At 37.7% G+C, this 17500-nt stretch overlaps 1 protein-coding gene across 1 annotated transcript; it reads left to right on the plus strand.

Annotated features, from left to right (window-relative positions):
* Positions 1–3213: 3213 nt before the first annotated feature.
* LOC133642611 (protein-lysine methyltransferase METTL21C-like) lies at positions 3214–16896 on the plus strand. The gene is made up of 5 exons (XM_062036907.1): positions 3214–3226; positions 7016–7117; positions 8192–8325; positions 11251–11368; positions 16436–16896. The coding sequence occupies exons 2-5, from the start codon at positions 7024–7026 to the stop codon at positions 16894–16896; spliced, it is 807 nt and encodes a 268-aa protein (XP_061892891.1). The 5' UTR covers positions 3214–3226; positions 7016–7023.
* Positions 16897–17500: the final 604 nt, after the last annotated feature.

Below are 17500 nucleotides of genomic sequence, written 5' to 3' on the forward strand. Positions count from 1 at the left end.
CATGCTCATACACTAGATAGGGCAGCTCTGGTCTAATAAAGCTATAGTGAGCAGGATTCATCAGTCATGCTCATAGGTTAGATAGGACAGCTCTAGTCAGACTAGGCTTTCTGGAGCAGGATTCATCAGTTCATGCTCATAGATTAGATAGGACAGCTCTGGTCAGACTAGGGTTTATCAAGCAGGATTAATCAATTCATGCTCATAGACTAAATAGGACAGCTCTGGTCGGACTATTTTTTATCGAAAAGGCTTTATTAGTTCATGCTCATAGACTAGTTAGGACAGCTCTGCATCGAGCAGGCCTAATACTTATATGCTTATAGACTAGATAGAACAGCTCTGGTCAAACTAGGCTTTATCGAAAAGTTTTAATAAATTATAAACAAATGCAACCATGTTTTCATTATTTCATGTTCATAGACTAGATAGGACAGCTCTGGTGAGACTAGGCTTTATCGAAAAGTTTTCATTATTTCATGTTCATAGACTAGATAGGACAGCTCTGGTCAGACTAGGCTTTATCGAAAAGTTTTCATTATTTCATGTTCATAGACTAGATAGGACAGCTCTGGTCAGACTAGGCTTTATCGAAAAGTTTTCATCAGTTCATGTTCATAGACTAGATAGAACAGCTCTGGTCAGACTAGGCTTTATCGAAAAGTTTTCATTATTTCATGTTCATAGACTAGATAGGACAGCTCTGGTCAGACTAGGCTTTATCGAAAAGTTTTCATTATTTCATCTTCATAGACTAGATAGGACAGCTCTGGTCAGACTAGGCTTTATCGAAAAGTTTTCATTATTTCATGTTCATAGACTAGATAGGACAGCTCTGGTCAGACTAGGCTTTATCGAAAAGTTTTCATTATTTCATGTTCATAGACTAGATAGGACAGCTCTGGTCAGACTAGGCTTTATCGAAAAGTTTTCATTATTTCATGTTCATAGACTAGATAGGACAGCTCTGGTCAGACTAGGCTTTATCGAAAAGTTTTCATTATTTCATGTTCATAGACTAGATAGGACAGCTCTGGTCAGACTAGGCTTTATCGAAAAGTTTTCATTATTTCATGTTCATAGACTAGATAGGATAGCTCTGGTCAGACTAGGCTTTATCGAAAAGTTTTCATTATTTCATGTTCATAGACTAGATAGGACAGCTCTGGTCAGACTAGGGTTTATCAAACAGGATTAATCAGTGCATGTTCATAGACTAGATAGGACAGCTATGGTCGGACTAGGCTTTAACGGGTAGGATTCATCAGTCCATGCTCATAGACTAGATAGGACAACCCTGGTCAGACTAGGCTTTATCGAAAAGTTTTCATTATTTCATGTTCATAGACTAGATAGAACAGCTCTGGTCGGACTAGGCTTTATCGAAAAGTTTTCATTATTTCATGTTCATAGACTAGATAGGACAGCTATGGTCAGACTAGGCTTTATCGAACAGGATTAATCAGTGCATGTTCATAGACTAGATAGGACAGCTATGGTCGGACTAGGCTTTAACGGGTAGGATTCATCAGTCCATGCTCATAGACTAGATAGGACAACCATGGTCAGACTAGGCTTTATCGAAAAGTTTTCATTATTTCATGTTCATAGACTAGATAGGACAGCTCTGGTCAGACTAGGCTTTATCGAAAAGTTTTCATTATTTCATGTTCATAGACTAGATAGGACAGCTCTGGTCCGACTAGGCTTTATCGAACAGGATTAATCAGTGCATGTTCATAGACTAGATAGGACAGCTCTGGTTAGACTAGGCTTTATCGAAAAGTTTTCATTATTTCATGTTCATAGACTAGATAGGACAGCTCTGGTCAGACTAGACTTTATCGAAAAATTTTCATTATTTCATGTTCATAGACTAGATAGGACAGCCCTGGTCAGACTAGGCTTTATCGAAAAGTTTTCATTATTTCATGTTCATAGACTAGATAGGACAGCTCTGGTCAGACTAGGCTTTATCGAAAAGTTTTCATTATTTCATGTTCATAGACTAGATAGGACAGCTCTGGTCAGACTAGGCTTTATCGAAAAGTTTTCATTATTTCATGTTCATAGACTAGATAGGACAGCTCTGGTCAGACTAGGCTTTATCGAAAAGTTTTCATTATTTCATGTTCATAGACTAGATAGGACAGCTCTGGTCAGACTAGGCTTTATCGAAAAGTTTTCATTATTTCATGTTCATAGACTAGATAGGACAGCTCTGGTCAGACTAGGCTTTATCGAAAAGTTTTCATTATTTCATGTTCATAGACTAGATAGGACAGCTCTGGTCAGACTAGGCTTTATCGAAAAGTTTTCATTATTTCATGTTCATAGACTAGATAGGACAGCTCTGGTCAGACTAGGCTTTATCGAAAAGTTTTCATTATTTCATGTTCATAGACTAGATAGGACAGCTCTGGTCAGACTAGGCTTTATCGAAAAGTTTTCATTATTTCATGTTCATAGACTAGATAGGACAGCTCTGGTCAGACTAGGCTTTATCGAAAAGTTTTCATTATTTCATGTTCATAGACTAGATAGGACAGCTCTGGTCAGACTAGGCTTTATCGAACAGGATTAATCAGTGCATGTTCATAGACTAGATAGGACAGCTATGGTCGGATTAGGCTTTAACGGATAGGATTCATCAGTCCATGCTCATAGACTAGATAGGACAGCTCTGGTCAGACTAGGCTTTCTCGAAAAGTTTTTGAATGTCTTTTTTTGAATGGATTAAGAATGGTTGCAAATAGGAATTGAAAGATGGATGAGTTTCGCCACTCTGACAGAACATGTGAACCTTGTGCAGGTTGTAAAAAATGTCCAAGCACCACACATAAATCCAAGAAGCGCATGTTTACTTCAAGACGCACAAACGGAGTATTTACGAGGGACTATTCTTAGCGCGGTGGTCGGTCAAGCAGCTGGACGCCACAGTCTTTGTTTTGACGTGAACCAGGCGCAGGTTGTCCATCCAGGAAATGCATGCGGCCCCGAAAGCCCCGCCACTACCATGACATCGCTCGCAAATCATCTCGCCGTGTGCTCCCGCCGCGCCTCTTTATTCAGCACGGTCACCGCCGCGCTAAAAATACCCAGGTGCCCCTTGTGATGATGATGATGATGATGATGATGATGGGGGGGGGAGTGTCCTGCAAGATGCTGAGTGTATAACTCAGAGTGGACACAGCCTGCCTGCATGCTAGCTTCCCACGCTTCTCAGGTAAGAACTTTTTGCTGAGTGGACGTTTGTGTTTGGCATAACTGTGTGTCTTCTTTGAGTATTAATCACATTCATCATATGATTAATGTGATTAATATTAATCACATTAATCATAAATGTCTTCTTGGTCTCAAATGTCCTCTGCAGTGGACATTTGTGTTTGGCATAACAGGTCTGTGTGTCTTCTTTGAGTATTAATCACATTAATTATATTAATTATATTAATCACATTAATTATATTAATCACATTAATCACATTAATCATATTAATCACATTAATGACAATCACATTAATCATATTAATCACAATCATAAATGTCTTCTTGGTCTCAAATGTCCTCTGCAGTGGACGTTTGTGTGTCTTCTTTGAGTATTAATCACATTAATCATATTAATCACATTAATCATATTAATCACATTAATGACAATCACATTAATCATATTGATCACAATCATAAATGTCTTCTTGGTTTCAAATGTCCTCTGCAGTGGACGTTTGTGTGTCTTCTTTGAGTATTAATCACATTAATCATATTAATCACATGAATCATATTAATCACATGAATCATATTAATCACATTAATCATATTAATCACATGAATCATATTAATCACATGAATCATATTAATCACATGAATCATAAATGTCTTCTTGGTCTCGAATGTCCTTCGGTGGACGTTTGTGTTTGGCATAACAGGTCTGTGTGTCTTCTTTGAGTATTAATCACATTAAACACATTAATCATATTAATCACATGAATCATATTAATCACATTAATCATATTAATCATGTTAATCACATTAATCACAATCATATTAATCACATTAATCACATTAAACACAATCACATTAATCATATTAATCACATTAATCATATTAATCATATTAATCACATTAATCATGTTAATCACATTAATCACATTAATCATATTAATCATATTAATCACATTAATCACATTAAACAATCACATAATCATATTAATTACATTAATCATATTAATCACATTAAACACAATCACATTAATCATATTAATTACATTAATCACATTAATCATATTAATCACATTAATCACATTAAACACAATCACATTAATCATATTAATCACATTAATCATATTAATCACAATCACATTAATCATATTAATCACATTAATCACATTAATAATATTAATCATATTAATCACATTAATCATATGAATCACATTAATTACATTAATCATATTAATCACATTAAACACAATCACATTAATCATACTAATTACATTAATCATATTAATCACATTAATCATATTAATCACATTGATCATATTAATCACATTAGTCATATTAATCATATTAATCACATTAATCACATTGATCATATTAATCACATTAATCACAAATGTTTTTTTGGTCTTAAATGTCCACTACAGAGGACGCTGGTTCTTAGATTCCATTTGAATGCACAAGTTGAATATATTATATTTATGTGTGAATGTAAAACATGATTAATTTATTCATCTGCATAATTAATGATGTGTAATTAGGACTTTCTCTTTCATGTCTGTGAACATGATTGTTCAGTTGTAACGATCACTAATTGATCACAGGTGGTCTGTTCAGATTGTCTTGTATCCTCTTTGGCAGTATTCATTAGGTCATGCTCATAGACTAGATAGGACAGCTCTGGTCAGACTAAGCTATATCGAGCAGGATTCATCAGTTCATGTTCATAGACTAGATAGGACAGCTCTGGTCAGAGTCAGCTTTTTCGAAAAGGTTTCAGTATTTCATGCTCATAGACTAGATAGAACAGCTCTAGTCAGACTAGGGTTTATCGAGCAGGATTCATCAGTTCATGCTCATAGACTAAATAGAACAGCTCTGGTCATACTAGGCTTTATCAAGCAGGATTAATCAGGTCATGCTCATAGACTAGATAGGACAGCTCTAGTCAGACTAGGGTTTATCGAGCAGGATTCATCAGTTCATGCTCATAGACTAGATAGGACAGCTCTGGTCAGACTAAGCTATATCGAGCAGGATTCATCAGTCATACTCATAGATTAGATAGGACAGCTCTAGTCAGACTAGGGTTTATCGAGCAGGATTCATCAGTTCATGCTCGTAGACTAGATAGGACCGCTCTGGTCAGACTAGGCTTTATCGAAAAGTTTTCATTATTTCATGCTCATAGACTAGATAGAACAGCTCTGGTCAGACTAGGCTTTATCAAACAGGATTAATCAGTTCATGCTCATAGACTAGATAGAACAGCTCTGGTCAGACTAAGCTATATCGAGCAGGATTCATCAGTTCATGCTCATAGACTAGATAGGAACGCTCTGGTCAGACTAGACTTTATCGAAAAGTTTTCATTATTTCATGCTCATAGACTAGATAGGACAGCTCTAGTCAGACTAGGCTTTATCAAGCAGGATTCATCAGTTCATGCTCATAGACTAGATAGGACCGCTCTGGTCAGACTAGGCTTTATCGAAAAGTTTTCATTATTTCATGCTCATAGACTAGATAGAACAGCTCTAGTCAGACTAAGCTATATCGAGCAGGATTCATCAGTCATACTCATAGATTAGATAGGACAGCTCTAGTCAGACTAAGCTTTATCAAGCAGGATTCATCAGTTCATGCTCATAGACTAGATAGGACCGCTCTGGTCAGACTAGGCTTTATCGAAAAGTTTTCATTAGTTCATGCTCATAGACTAGATAGAACAGCTCTGGTCAGACTACGCTTTATCAAACAGGATTCATCAGTTCATGCTAATAGACTAGATAGGACAGCTCTGGTCAGACTAAGCTATATCAAGTAGGATTCATCAGTCCATGCTCATAGATTAGATGGGACAGCTCTGGGCAGACTAGGCATTATTGAAAATGTCTCATTATTTCAAGCTCATAGACTAGATAGGACAGCTCTGGTCAGACCAGGCTTCAACGAGAAGGTTTCATTATTTCATGTTTATAGACTTAATAGGACAGCTCTAGTCAGACTAGGCTTTAACAGCTCTAGTCAGACTAGGCTTTAACGGACAAGCTTTATTAGTTCATGCTCATAGACTTGATAGGACAGCTCTGGTCAGACTAGGTAGGCTTTATTGAACAGGCTTTATTAATTCATGCTCATAGGCTAGTTAAAACAACTAAAGTAAGACTGATATTCATCGATCAGGTTTCACAATTATATGCTCATAGACTAGATAGGACAGCATTAGACAGACTAGGCTTCATCAGTTAATGCTTATAAAGTAGTTGAGACAGCTCTAATCAGACTAGGATTCATCAAGCAGGTGTCATTATTTTATGCTCAAAGACTAGATAGGACAGCTCTAGTCAGACTGGGCTTCATTGAGCAGGCATCAGTAACTCATGATTATTGACTAGTTAGGACAGCTGTAGTCAAACTAGGTTCCATTAAGCGGGCATCATTAGTTCATGATTATAGACTAGTTAGGACAGCTGTTGTCAGACTAGGCTTTATTGAGCAGGCATCATTAGTTTATGCTCATAGACTAGATAGGACAGTCCTAGGCAGGACTAGGCTTTATTGAGTAGGATTCATTATGTCATGATCATAGGCTAGATAGGACAACTCTTATCTGACTAGTGCTGTCCTATCTAGTTCATGAACATGAGCTGCTCCTCGGCAGGTTTCATCAGTCAATGCTCATAGACCAGATAGGACAAAACTGTCCTATCTGCTCTCAAATAAAAGGCGAATCTGAGTCCAATTAGGATGGATTTAATCACCTGAGAATATTTGTGTCACCTTTATTTTTTTATGTCAACAGAACTTCATATGGATCATTTGTCTGTGGGGGACCACCAGTGTGTGAGGAGCAGAGTGGACATGAAGCAAGAAGAAGAGGAAGAGATCGAGAAGAAGCAGAAGGGTAAGAATGGTGAGAGAGGTAAGAAAGGTCATAAAATGAAGAATGTAGGAAAGGTAAAAAATGTAAGAAAGGTAGGAAAAATAAGAAAGGTAGGAAAAGTGAGAACCGTAAGAATAGTAGGAAAGGGAAGAAAAGTAATAAAGGTTAAAAAAGAACGTTCAGAAAGGTAAGAAAGTTCCTTTAGTTGCAAAAGGTAAGAAAAGTAAGAACATTCAGTTAGGTAAGAAAAGTAAGAAAGATGAGAAAGGTAAGAAAAGTGAGAAAGTTCAGTTAAGTAGGAAAAGAAGGTAAAAAGTAAGAACGTTAAGAAAAGTACGGAAGGTAAGAAAATTAAGAAGAGTAAGAAAGGTAAGACAAATAAAAAAGATGAGGAAGGCAAGAAAAGTAAAAAAAAAAAGTAAAGACAAAAAAGTAAGACCTTTAAGAAAAGTAAGGAGGATAAGAAAAGTAAGAAAGATGAGGAATGTAAGAAAGGTAGGGTAAGTGAGAAAGGTAAGAAATATGAGGAAGGTAAGAAAGGTAAGTGAGATGAGGAAGGTAAGAAAAGTAAGAAAAATGAGGAAAGTAAGAAAGATAAGGAAAGTGAGAAAGGTAAGAAAAGTAAGAAAGATGAGGAACATAAGAAAGATGATGAAGGTAAGAAAAGTAAGAAAGATAAGAAAGGTAAGGGAAGTGAGAAAGGTAACAATAGTAAGAAAGATGAGGAAGGTAAGAAAGACTAGGAAGGTAAGAAAGATTAGGAAGGTAAGAAAGGTAAGAAAGATGAGGAAGGAAAGAAAAGTCAGAAAGGTAAGAAAAATAAGGAAGGTGAGAAAGATAAGTAAAAATTAAGAATTAAGAATTACAAGAAATGTAAGAAAAGTAAGAAAGATGAGAAAGGTAAGAAATATGAGGAAGGTAAGAAAAGACAGAAAGATGAAGAAGGTAAAAAAAAGAAAGACAGATGAGAAAGGTAAGAAAGATGAGGAAGGTAAGAAAAGAAAGAAAGATGAGGAAGGCAAGAAAAGTAAGAATGTTCAGAAAGGTAAGAAAAGCAATGAAGTTAAGGTGACGTGTGTGTTGTGTGTGTGACAGGTGTGTGTGAGAAAAGACAAGGTTGGACGCCATGTTTCTTCCAGAGACCTGACAGAGAAATGTACTTCTATGTGGGTCATGACATCATCGTGCAGGAGGCCTTGGACTCATACGCTGGCATGATTTGGCCTGCAGTGAGTTCTTCTTCTTATATCAACTTGTCTTATATCAACCTGTCTTACATCATCTTGTCTTACATCATCTTGTCTTACATAATCTTGTCTTACATAATCTTGTCTTACATCAACTTGTCTTACATCAACTTGTCTTATATCAACCTGTCTTATATCAACTTGTCTTACATCAACTTGTCTTACATCATCTTGTCTTACATCATCTTGTCTTACATCATCTTGTCTTACATCAACTTGTGTTGTATCAACTTGTCTTATATCAACTTGTCTTACATCAACTTGTCTTACATCAACTTGTCTTATATAAAGATGTATTATATCAACTTGTCTTATATGAAGATGTCTTATATCAACTTGTCTTATATAAAGTTGTCTTATCTCAACTTGTCTTATATCAACTTGTCTTACATCATCTTGTCTTACATCATCTTGTCTTATATCAACTTGTTTTATATCAACTTGTCTTACATCAACTTGTCTTACATCAACTTGTCTTATATCAACTTGTCTTACATCATCTTGTCTTACATCATCTTGTCTTACATCAACTTGTCTTACATCAACTTGTCTTATATCAACTTGTCTTACATCAACTTGTCTTATATCAACTTGTCTTACATCAACTTGTCTTACATCATCTTGTCTTATATCAACTTGTCTTACATCAACTTGTCTTATATAAAGATGTCTTATATCAACTTGTCTTATATCAACTTGTCTTATATAAAGTTGTCTTATATCAACTTGTCTTACATCAACTTGTCTTACATCAACTTGTCTTATATCAACGTGTCTTATATAAAGATGTATCATATCAACTTGTCTTATATGAAGATGTCTTATATCAACTTGTCTTATATAAAGTTGTCTTATCTCAACTTGTCTTATATCAACTTGTCTTACATCAACTTGTCTTACATCAACTTGTCTTATATGAAGATGTCTTATATCAACTTGTCTTATATCAACTTGTCTTATATAAAGTTGTCTTACATCAACTTGTCTTATATCAACTTGTCTTACATCAACTTGTCTTACATCAACTTGTCTTATATCAACTTGTCTTACATCAACCTGTCTTATATCAACCTGTCTTATATCAACTTGTCTTACATCATCTTGTCTTACATCATCTTGTCTTATATCAATTTGTCTTATATCAACTTGTCTTATATCAACTTGTCTTATATAAAGTTGTCTTATCTCAACTTGTCTTCCATCAACTTGTCTTATATGAAGATGTCTTATATCAACTTGTCTTATATCAACTTGTCTTATATAAAGTTGTCTTACATCAACTTGTCTTATATCAACTTGTCTTACATCAACTTGTCTTACATCAATTTGTCTTATATCAACTTGTGTTATATCAACTTGTCTTACATCAACTTGTCTTATCTCAACTTGTCTTACATCAACTTGTCTTACATCAACTTGTCTTATATGAAGATGTCTTATATCAACTTGTCTTATATCAACTTGTCTTATATAAAGTTGTCTTACATCAACTTGTCTTATATCAACTTGTCTTACATCAACTTGTCTTATATCAACTTGTCTTATATAAAGATGTATTATATCAACTTGTCTTATATGAAGATGTCTTGTATCAACTTGTCTTATATAAAGTTGTCTTATCTCAACTTGTCTTATATCAACTTGTCTTACATCAACTTGTCTTACATCAACTTGTCTTATATGAAGATGTCTTATATCAACTTGTCTTATATCAACTTGTCTTATATAAAGTTGTCTTATATCAACTTGTCTTATCTCAACTTGTCTTCCATCAACTTGTCTTATATGAAGATGTCTTATATCAACTTGTCTTATATCAACTTGTCTTACATCAACTTGTCTTATATCAACTTGTCTTACATCATCTTGTCTTACATCATCTTGTCTTATATCAACTTGTCTTATATCAACTTGTCTTATATCAACTTGTCTTATATAAAGTTGTCTTATATCAACTTGTCTTACATCAACTTGTCTTACATCAACTTGTCTTACATCAACTTGTCTTATATGAAGATGTCTTATATCAACTTGTCTTATATCAACTTGTCTTATATAAAGTTGTCTTACATCAACTTGTCTTATATCAACTTGTCTTACATCAACTTGTCTTACATCAACTTGTCTTACATCAACTTGTCTTACATCAACTTGTCTTATATCAACTTGTCTTATAACAACTTGTCTTACATCATCTTGTCTTACATCATCTTGTCTTACATCATCTTGTCTTACATCATCTTGTCTTACATCATCTTGTCTTACATCAACTTGTCCTATATCAACTTGTCTTACATCAACTTGTCTTGTATAAAGATGCATTATATCAACTTGTCTTATATGAAGATGTCTTATATCAACTTGTCTTATATAAAGTTGTCTTATATCAACTTGTCTTACATCAACTTGTCTTACATCAACTTGTCTTGTATCAACTTGTCTTATATCAACTTGTCCTATATAAAGTTGTCTTATGTCAACTTGTCTTATATCAAGTTGTCTTATATAAACTTGTCTTATATCAAGTTGTCTTATATGAAGTTGTCTTATATAAAGTTGTCTTATATAAAGTTGTCTTATATAAAGATGTATTATGTAAAGTTGTCTGATATAAAGATGTCTTAGTTGTCTTATATCAAGTTGTCTTATATAAAGTTGTCTTATATAAAGATGTCTTATGTAAAGTTGTCTGATATAAAGTTGTCTTATATAAAGTTGTCTTATATAAAGTTGTCTTAGTTTTCTTATATAAAGTTGTCTTATATAAAATTGTCTTATACTAAGTTGTCTGATATAAAGATGTCTTATATAAAGTTGTCTTATATAAAGTTGTCCTATACAAAGTTGTCTTATATCAAGTTGTGTTATACAAAGTTGTCTTATATGAAGTTGTGTCCATGCTGCCAGGCGCTGGCTCTGTGTGACTACCTGGCGTGGAACCAGCATCAAGTGAGTGTGCAGGACAAGGCGGTGCTGGAGATCGGTGCAGGAACTGGTCTTCTGTCCATCGTGGCCTCGCTGCTGGGTAGGTGCAGCACACCTCTTACATGGGGGTGCGCCCTCCAGGGGTCTGCAGAGGTACTGCAGGAAGGTGTTAACATTTTGGAAGATATTTTTAAAATCTATTTTTATATTTTTGATATTTCCACTGAAACTTTTCCACAACAGTAAAATGTCTTAAATACACAAACTTTGATCATGTGACTAAATTATAATGATGTCATTCTAATATTCATCCATCTGTTTTGAACCGCTTGTCCCTCTGGAGTTGTCTGCTAGCAATTAGCACTATAGTTGCCAGCTAACAATTAGTGCTCTATTGTCAGCTACCGATTAACACTCTAGTTCCCAGCCAGCGATTAGCACTGTCGTTATCAGCAACAGAATAGCGTTTGGTTACCAGCTAGCGATTAGCGCTCTGGTTGCCAAGCTTACGATTAGCGCTCTAGTTGCCAGCTGGTGATTAGCGCCCTAGTTGTCAGCTACCGATTAATGCTCTAGTTGCCAGCTAGCAATTAGCACTCTAGTTGTCAGCTACAGAAAAACACTTGAGTTGCCAACTAATGTTCAGCGCTCTCATTTTCTGCTAGCGATTAGCACTGTACTTGCAGCTAACAATTAGCACTCAAGTTGTCAGCTACCGATTGACGCTCTAGTTGCCAAGCTTACGATTAGCGCTCTAGTTGCCAGCTGGTGATTAGCGCCCTAGTTGTCAGCTACCGATTAATGCTCTAGTTGCCAGCTAGCAATTAGCACTCTAGTTGTCAGCTACAGAAAAACACTCGAGTTGCCAACTAATGTTCACCGCTCTCATTTTCTGCTAGCGATTAGCACTGTACTTGCAGCTAACAATTAGCACTCAAGTTGTCAGCTACCGATTGACGCTCTAGTTGCCAAGCTTACGATTAGCGCTCTAGTTGCCAGCTGGTGATTAGCGCCCTAGTTGTCAGCTACCGATTAATGCTCTAGTTGCCAGCTAGCAATTAGCACTCTAGTTGTCAGCTACAGAAAAACACTCGAGTTGCCAACTAATGTTCAGCGCTCTCATTTTCTGCTAGCGATTAGCACTGTACTTGCAGCTAACAATTAGCACTCAAGTTGTCAGCTACCGATTGACGCTCTAGTTGCCAAGCTTACGATTAGCGCTCTAGTTGCCAGCTGGTGATTAGCGCCCTAGTTGTCAGCTACCGATTAATCCTCTAGTTGCCAGCTAGCAATTAGCACTCTAGTTGTCAGCTACAGAAAAACACTCTAGTTGCCAACTAATGTTCAGCGCTTTCATTTTCTGCTAGCGATTAGCACTGTACTTGCAGCTAATGATTAGCACTCAAGTTGTCAGCTACCGATTGACGCTATAGTTGCCAGCTAGCAGTTAGTGTCCTAGTTGTCAGCTACCGATTAACGCTCTTGCTGCCCGCTAGCGATTAGCGCCCTAGTTGTCAGCTACCAATTAATGCTCTCGTTGCCAACTAGCAATTAGCACTGTAGTTGTCAGCTACAGAAAAACATTCTAGTTGCAAACTAATGTTCAGCTTACGATTAGCACTGTACTTGCAGCTAACGATTAGCACTGAAGTTGTCAGCTACAGATTGACGTTATAGTTAGCAACTAGCAGTTAGTGTCCTAGTTGTCAGCTACCGATTAACGCTTTTGGTGCCAGCTATCGATTAGCGCCCTAGTTGTCAGCTACCAATTAATGCTCTAGTTGCCAGCTAGCAATTAGCACTCTAGTTGTCAGCTACAGAAAAACACTCTAGTTGCCAACTAATGTTCAGCGCTTTCATTTTCTGCTAGCGATTAGCACTGTACTTGCAGCTAGCGATTAGCACTCAAGTTGTCAGCTACCGATTGACGCTATAGTTGCCAGCTAGCAGTTAGTGTCCTAGTTGTCAGCTACCGATTAACGCTCTTGCTGCCCACTAGCGATTAGCGCCCTAGTTGTCAGCTACCAATTAATGCTCTCGTTGCCAGCTAGCAATTAGCACTGTAGTTGTCAGCTACAGAAAAACATTCTAGTTGCAAACTAATGTTCAGCTAACAATTAGCACTCAAGTTGTCAGCTACAGATTGACGTCATAGTTAGCAACTAGCAGTTAGTGTCCTAGTTGTCAGCTACCGATTAACGCTTTTGGTGCCAGCTATCGATTAGCGCCCTAGTTGTCAGCTACCAATTAATGCTCTAGTTGCCAGCTAGCAATTAGCACTCTAGTTGCCAACTAATGTTCAGCGCTCTCATTTTCTGCTAGCGATTAGCACTGTACTTGCAGCTAACAATTAGCACTCATGTTGTCAGCTACCGATTGACGCTATAGTTGCCAGCTAGCAGTTAGTGTCCTAGTTGTCAGCTACCGATTAACACTCATGCTGCCCGCTAGCGATTAGCGCCCTAGTTGTCAGCTACCAATTAATGCTCTCGTTGCCAGCTAGCAATTAGCACTGTAGTTGTCAGCTACAGAAAAACATTCTAGTTGCAAACTAATGTTCAGCTTACGATTAGCACTGTACTTGCAGCTAACGATTAGCACTGAAGTTGTCAGCTACAGATTGACGTTATAGTTAGCAACTAGCAGTTAGTGTCCTAGTTGTCAGCTACCGATTAACGCTTTTGGTGCCAGCTATCGATTAGCGCCCTAGTTGTCAGCTACCAATTAATGCTCTAGTTGCCAGCTAGCAATTAGCACTCTAGTTATCAGCTACAGAAAAACACTCTAGTTGCCAACTAATGTTCAGCGCTTTCATTTTCTGCTAGCGATTAGCACTGTACTTGCCACTAACGATTAGCACTCAAGTTGTCAGCTACCGATTGACGCTATAGTTGCCAGCTAGCAGTTAGTGTCCTAGTTGTCAGCTACCGATTAACGCTCTTGCTGCCCGCTAGCGATTAGCGCCCTAGTTGTCAGCTACCAATTAATGCTCTAGTTGCCAGCTAGCAATTAGCACTGTAGTTGTCAGCTACAGAAAAACATTCTAGTTGCAAACTAATGTTCAGCTTACGATTAGTACTGTACTTGCAGCTAACGGTTAGCACTGAAGTTGTCAGCTACAGATTGACGTTATAGTTAGCAACTAGCAGTTAGTGTCCTAGTTATCAGCTACCGATTAACGCTTTTGGTGCCAGCTATCGATTAGCGCCCTAGTTGTCAGCTACCAATTAATGCTCTAGTTGCCAGCTAGCAATTAGCACTCTAGTTATCAGCTACAGAAAAACACTCTAGTTGCCAACTAATGTTCAGCGCTTTCATTTTCTGTTAGCGATTAGCACTGTACTTGCCGCTAACAATTAGCACTCAAGTTGTCAGCTACCGATTGACGCTATAGTCCAGCTAGCAGTTAGTGTCCTAGTTGTCAGCTACCGATTAACGCTCTTGCTGCCCGGTAGCGATTAGCGCCCCAGTTGTCAGCTACCAATTAATGCTCTCGTTGCCAGCTAGCAATTAGCACTGTAGTTGTCAGCTACAGAAAAACATTCTAGTTGCAAACTAATGTTCAGCTTACGATTAGCACTGTACTTGCAGCTAACGATTAGCACTGAAGTTGTCAGCTACAGATTGACGTTATAGTTAGCAACTAGCAGTTAGTGTCCTAGTTGTCAGCTACCGATTAACGCTTTTGGTGCCAGCTATCGATTAGCGCCCTAGTTGTCAGCTACCAATTAATGCTCTAGTTGCCAGCTAGCAATTAGCACTCTAGTTGTCAGCTACAGAAAAACACTCTAGTTGCCAACTAATGTTCAGCGCTCTCATTTTCTGCTAGCGATTAGCACTGTACTTGCAGCTAACGATTAGCACTCATGTTGTCAGCTACCGATTGACGCTATAGTTGCCAGCTAGCAGTTAGTGTCCTAGTTGTCAGCTACCGATTAACGCTCTTGCTGCCCGCTAGCGATTAGCGCCCTAGTTGTCAGCTACCAATTAATGCTCTAGTTACCAGCTAGCAATTAGCACTGTAGTTGTCAGCTACAGAAAAACATTCTAGTTGCAAACTAATGTTCAGCTTACGATTAGTACTGTACTTGCAGCTAACGGTTAGCACTGAAGTTGTCAGCTACAGATTGACGTTATAGTTAGCAACTAGCAGTTAGTGTCCTAGTTATCAGCTACCGATTAACGCTTTTGGTGCCAGCTATCGATTAGCGCCCTAGTTGTCAGCTACCAATTAATGCTCTAGTTGCCAGCTAGCAATTAGCACTCTAGTTATCAGCTACAGAAAAACACTCTAGTTGCCAACTAATGTTCAGCGCTTTCATTTTCTGTTAGCGATTAGCACTGTACTTGCCGCTAACAATTAGCACTCAAGTTGTCAGCTACCGATTGACGCTATAGTCCAGCTAGCAGTTAGTGTCCTAGTTGTCAGCTACCGATTAACGCTCTTGCTGCCCGCTAGCGATTAGCGCCCTAGTTGTCAGCTACCAATTAATGCTCTCGTTGCCAGCTAGCAATTAGCACTGTAGTTGTCAGCTACAGAAAAACATTCTAGTTGCAAACTAATGTTCAGCTTACGATTAGCACTGTACTTGCAGCTAACGATTAGCACTCAAGTTGTCAGCTACAGATTGACGTTATAGTTAGCAACTAGCGGTTAGTGTCCTAGTTGTCAGCTACAGATTAACGCTTTTGGTGCCAGCTAGCGATTAGCGCCCTGGTTGTCAGCTACCAATTAATGCTCTAGTTGCCAGCTAGCAATTAGCACTCTAGTTGTCAGCTACAGAAAAACACTTCAGTTACCAACTAATGTTCAGCACTCTAGTTTTCTGCTAGCGATTAACACTCTAGTTGCCAGCTAGTGATTAGCACTCTAGCTGTTTGCTAAAGATTAACGCTCTAGTTGCCAGCTAAGGATTAGAACTTTAGTTGTCAGTTAGCGATTAGCACTCTAGTTGCTAGCTGGCGATAATTAGCGCTCTAGTTGCAAGCTAACAATTAGCAAGTTAGTTGTCGATTAGCGTTCTAGTTGTCAGCAAGCGATTAGCACTGTAGTTGCCAGCTAACGATTAGCGCTTTAGTTGTCAGTTAGCGATTAGCTTACTAGTTGACGGTCAGCTGGATGAAGGTTGAAGACCCCGTGGATGTGATGCAGTTCCTTGGTCTACAGGAGCCTGGGTGACGGCCACAGACCTTCCAGAGGTTTTGGGCAACCTGCGATTCAACCTGAGCAAGAACACCAGGGGGCGCTGCAGACACCCCCCCCAGGTGGCCCCCCTGTCCTGGGACTCCGACCTGGAGCGCAGCTACCCCGCCTCCGTCTACCGCTACGACTACATCCTGGCCGCCGACGTGGTCTACCACCACGACTTCCTGGACCAGCTCCTGGCCACCATGAAGCACTTCTGCCAGCCGGGGACCACCTTGATCTGGGCCAACAAGATCCGGGTGGAGTCCGACCTGGTCTTCATGGACAAGTTCCAGAAGGCCTTCCAGACCGAGGTGCTGGTGGAGGATGGAGAGATGAAGATCTTCATGGCCACCTGCGGGGGGAACGGGGGGAGGGGCCGGACAGGGGAGGGAGGCGGTTGCCGTGACAACAAGGATGGCAAATCTGAGGCGGAGTCATAATTATGACTTTTTATCTCATAATTATGACTTTTTATCTCATATTTATGACTTTTTATCTCATAATTATGACTTTTTATCTCAAATTTATGACTTTTTATCTCAGTTATGACTTTTTATCTCATAATTATGAGTTTTTATCTCCTCATTATGACTTTCATAATGAGGAGATAAAAAGTCATAATTATGACTTTTTAATCACCTAACTGAGTTTTTAATCTCCTAATTATGACTTTTTATGTCATATTTATGACTTTTTATCTCATATTTATGACTTTTTATCTCATAATTATGACTTTTAATCTCCTAATTGAGTTTTTAATCTCCTAATTATGATTTTTCATCTCACAATTTCTAATTTTTATGATTTTTTTGTCTCATAACTCTTGACTTTTTATCTCATAGTTCTGACTTTCTATCTCATAATTATGAGTTTTTAATCTCAAAATTATGACTTTTTATCTCATATTTATGACATTTTATCTCAAATTTATGACTTTTTATGTCATATTTATGACTTTTTATCTCCTAATTGAGTTTTTAATCTCCTAATTATGACTTTTTATCTCATACTTTATCTCATATTTATGACTTTTTATCTCATAAT

This window comes from Entelurus aequoreus, linkage group LG02 (genome assembly GCF_033978785.1).
Source record: "Entelurus aequoreus isolate RoL-2023_Sb linkage group LG02, RoL_Eaeq_v1.1, whole genome shotgun sequence".
Classification (NCBI taxonomy): Eukaryota; Metazoa; Chordata; class Actinopteri; order Syngnathiformes; family Syngnathidae; genus Entelurus; species Entelurus aequoreus.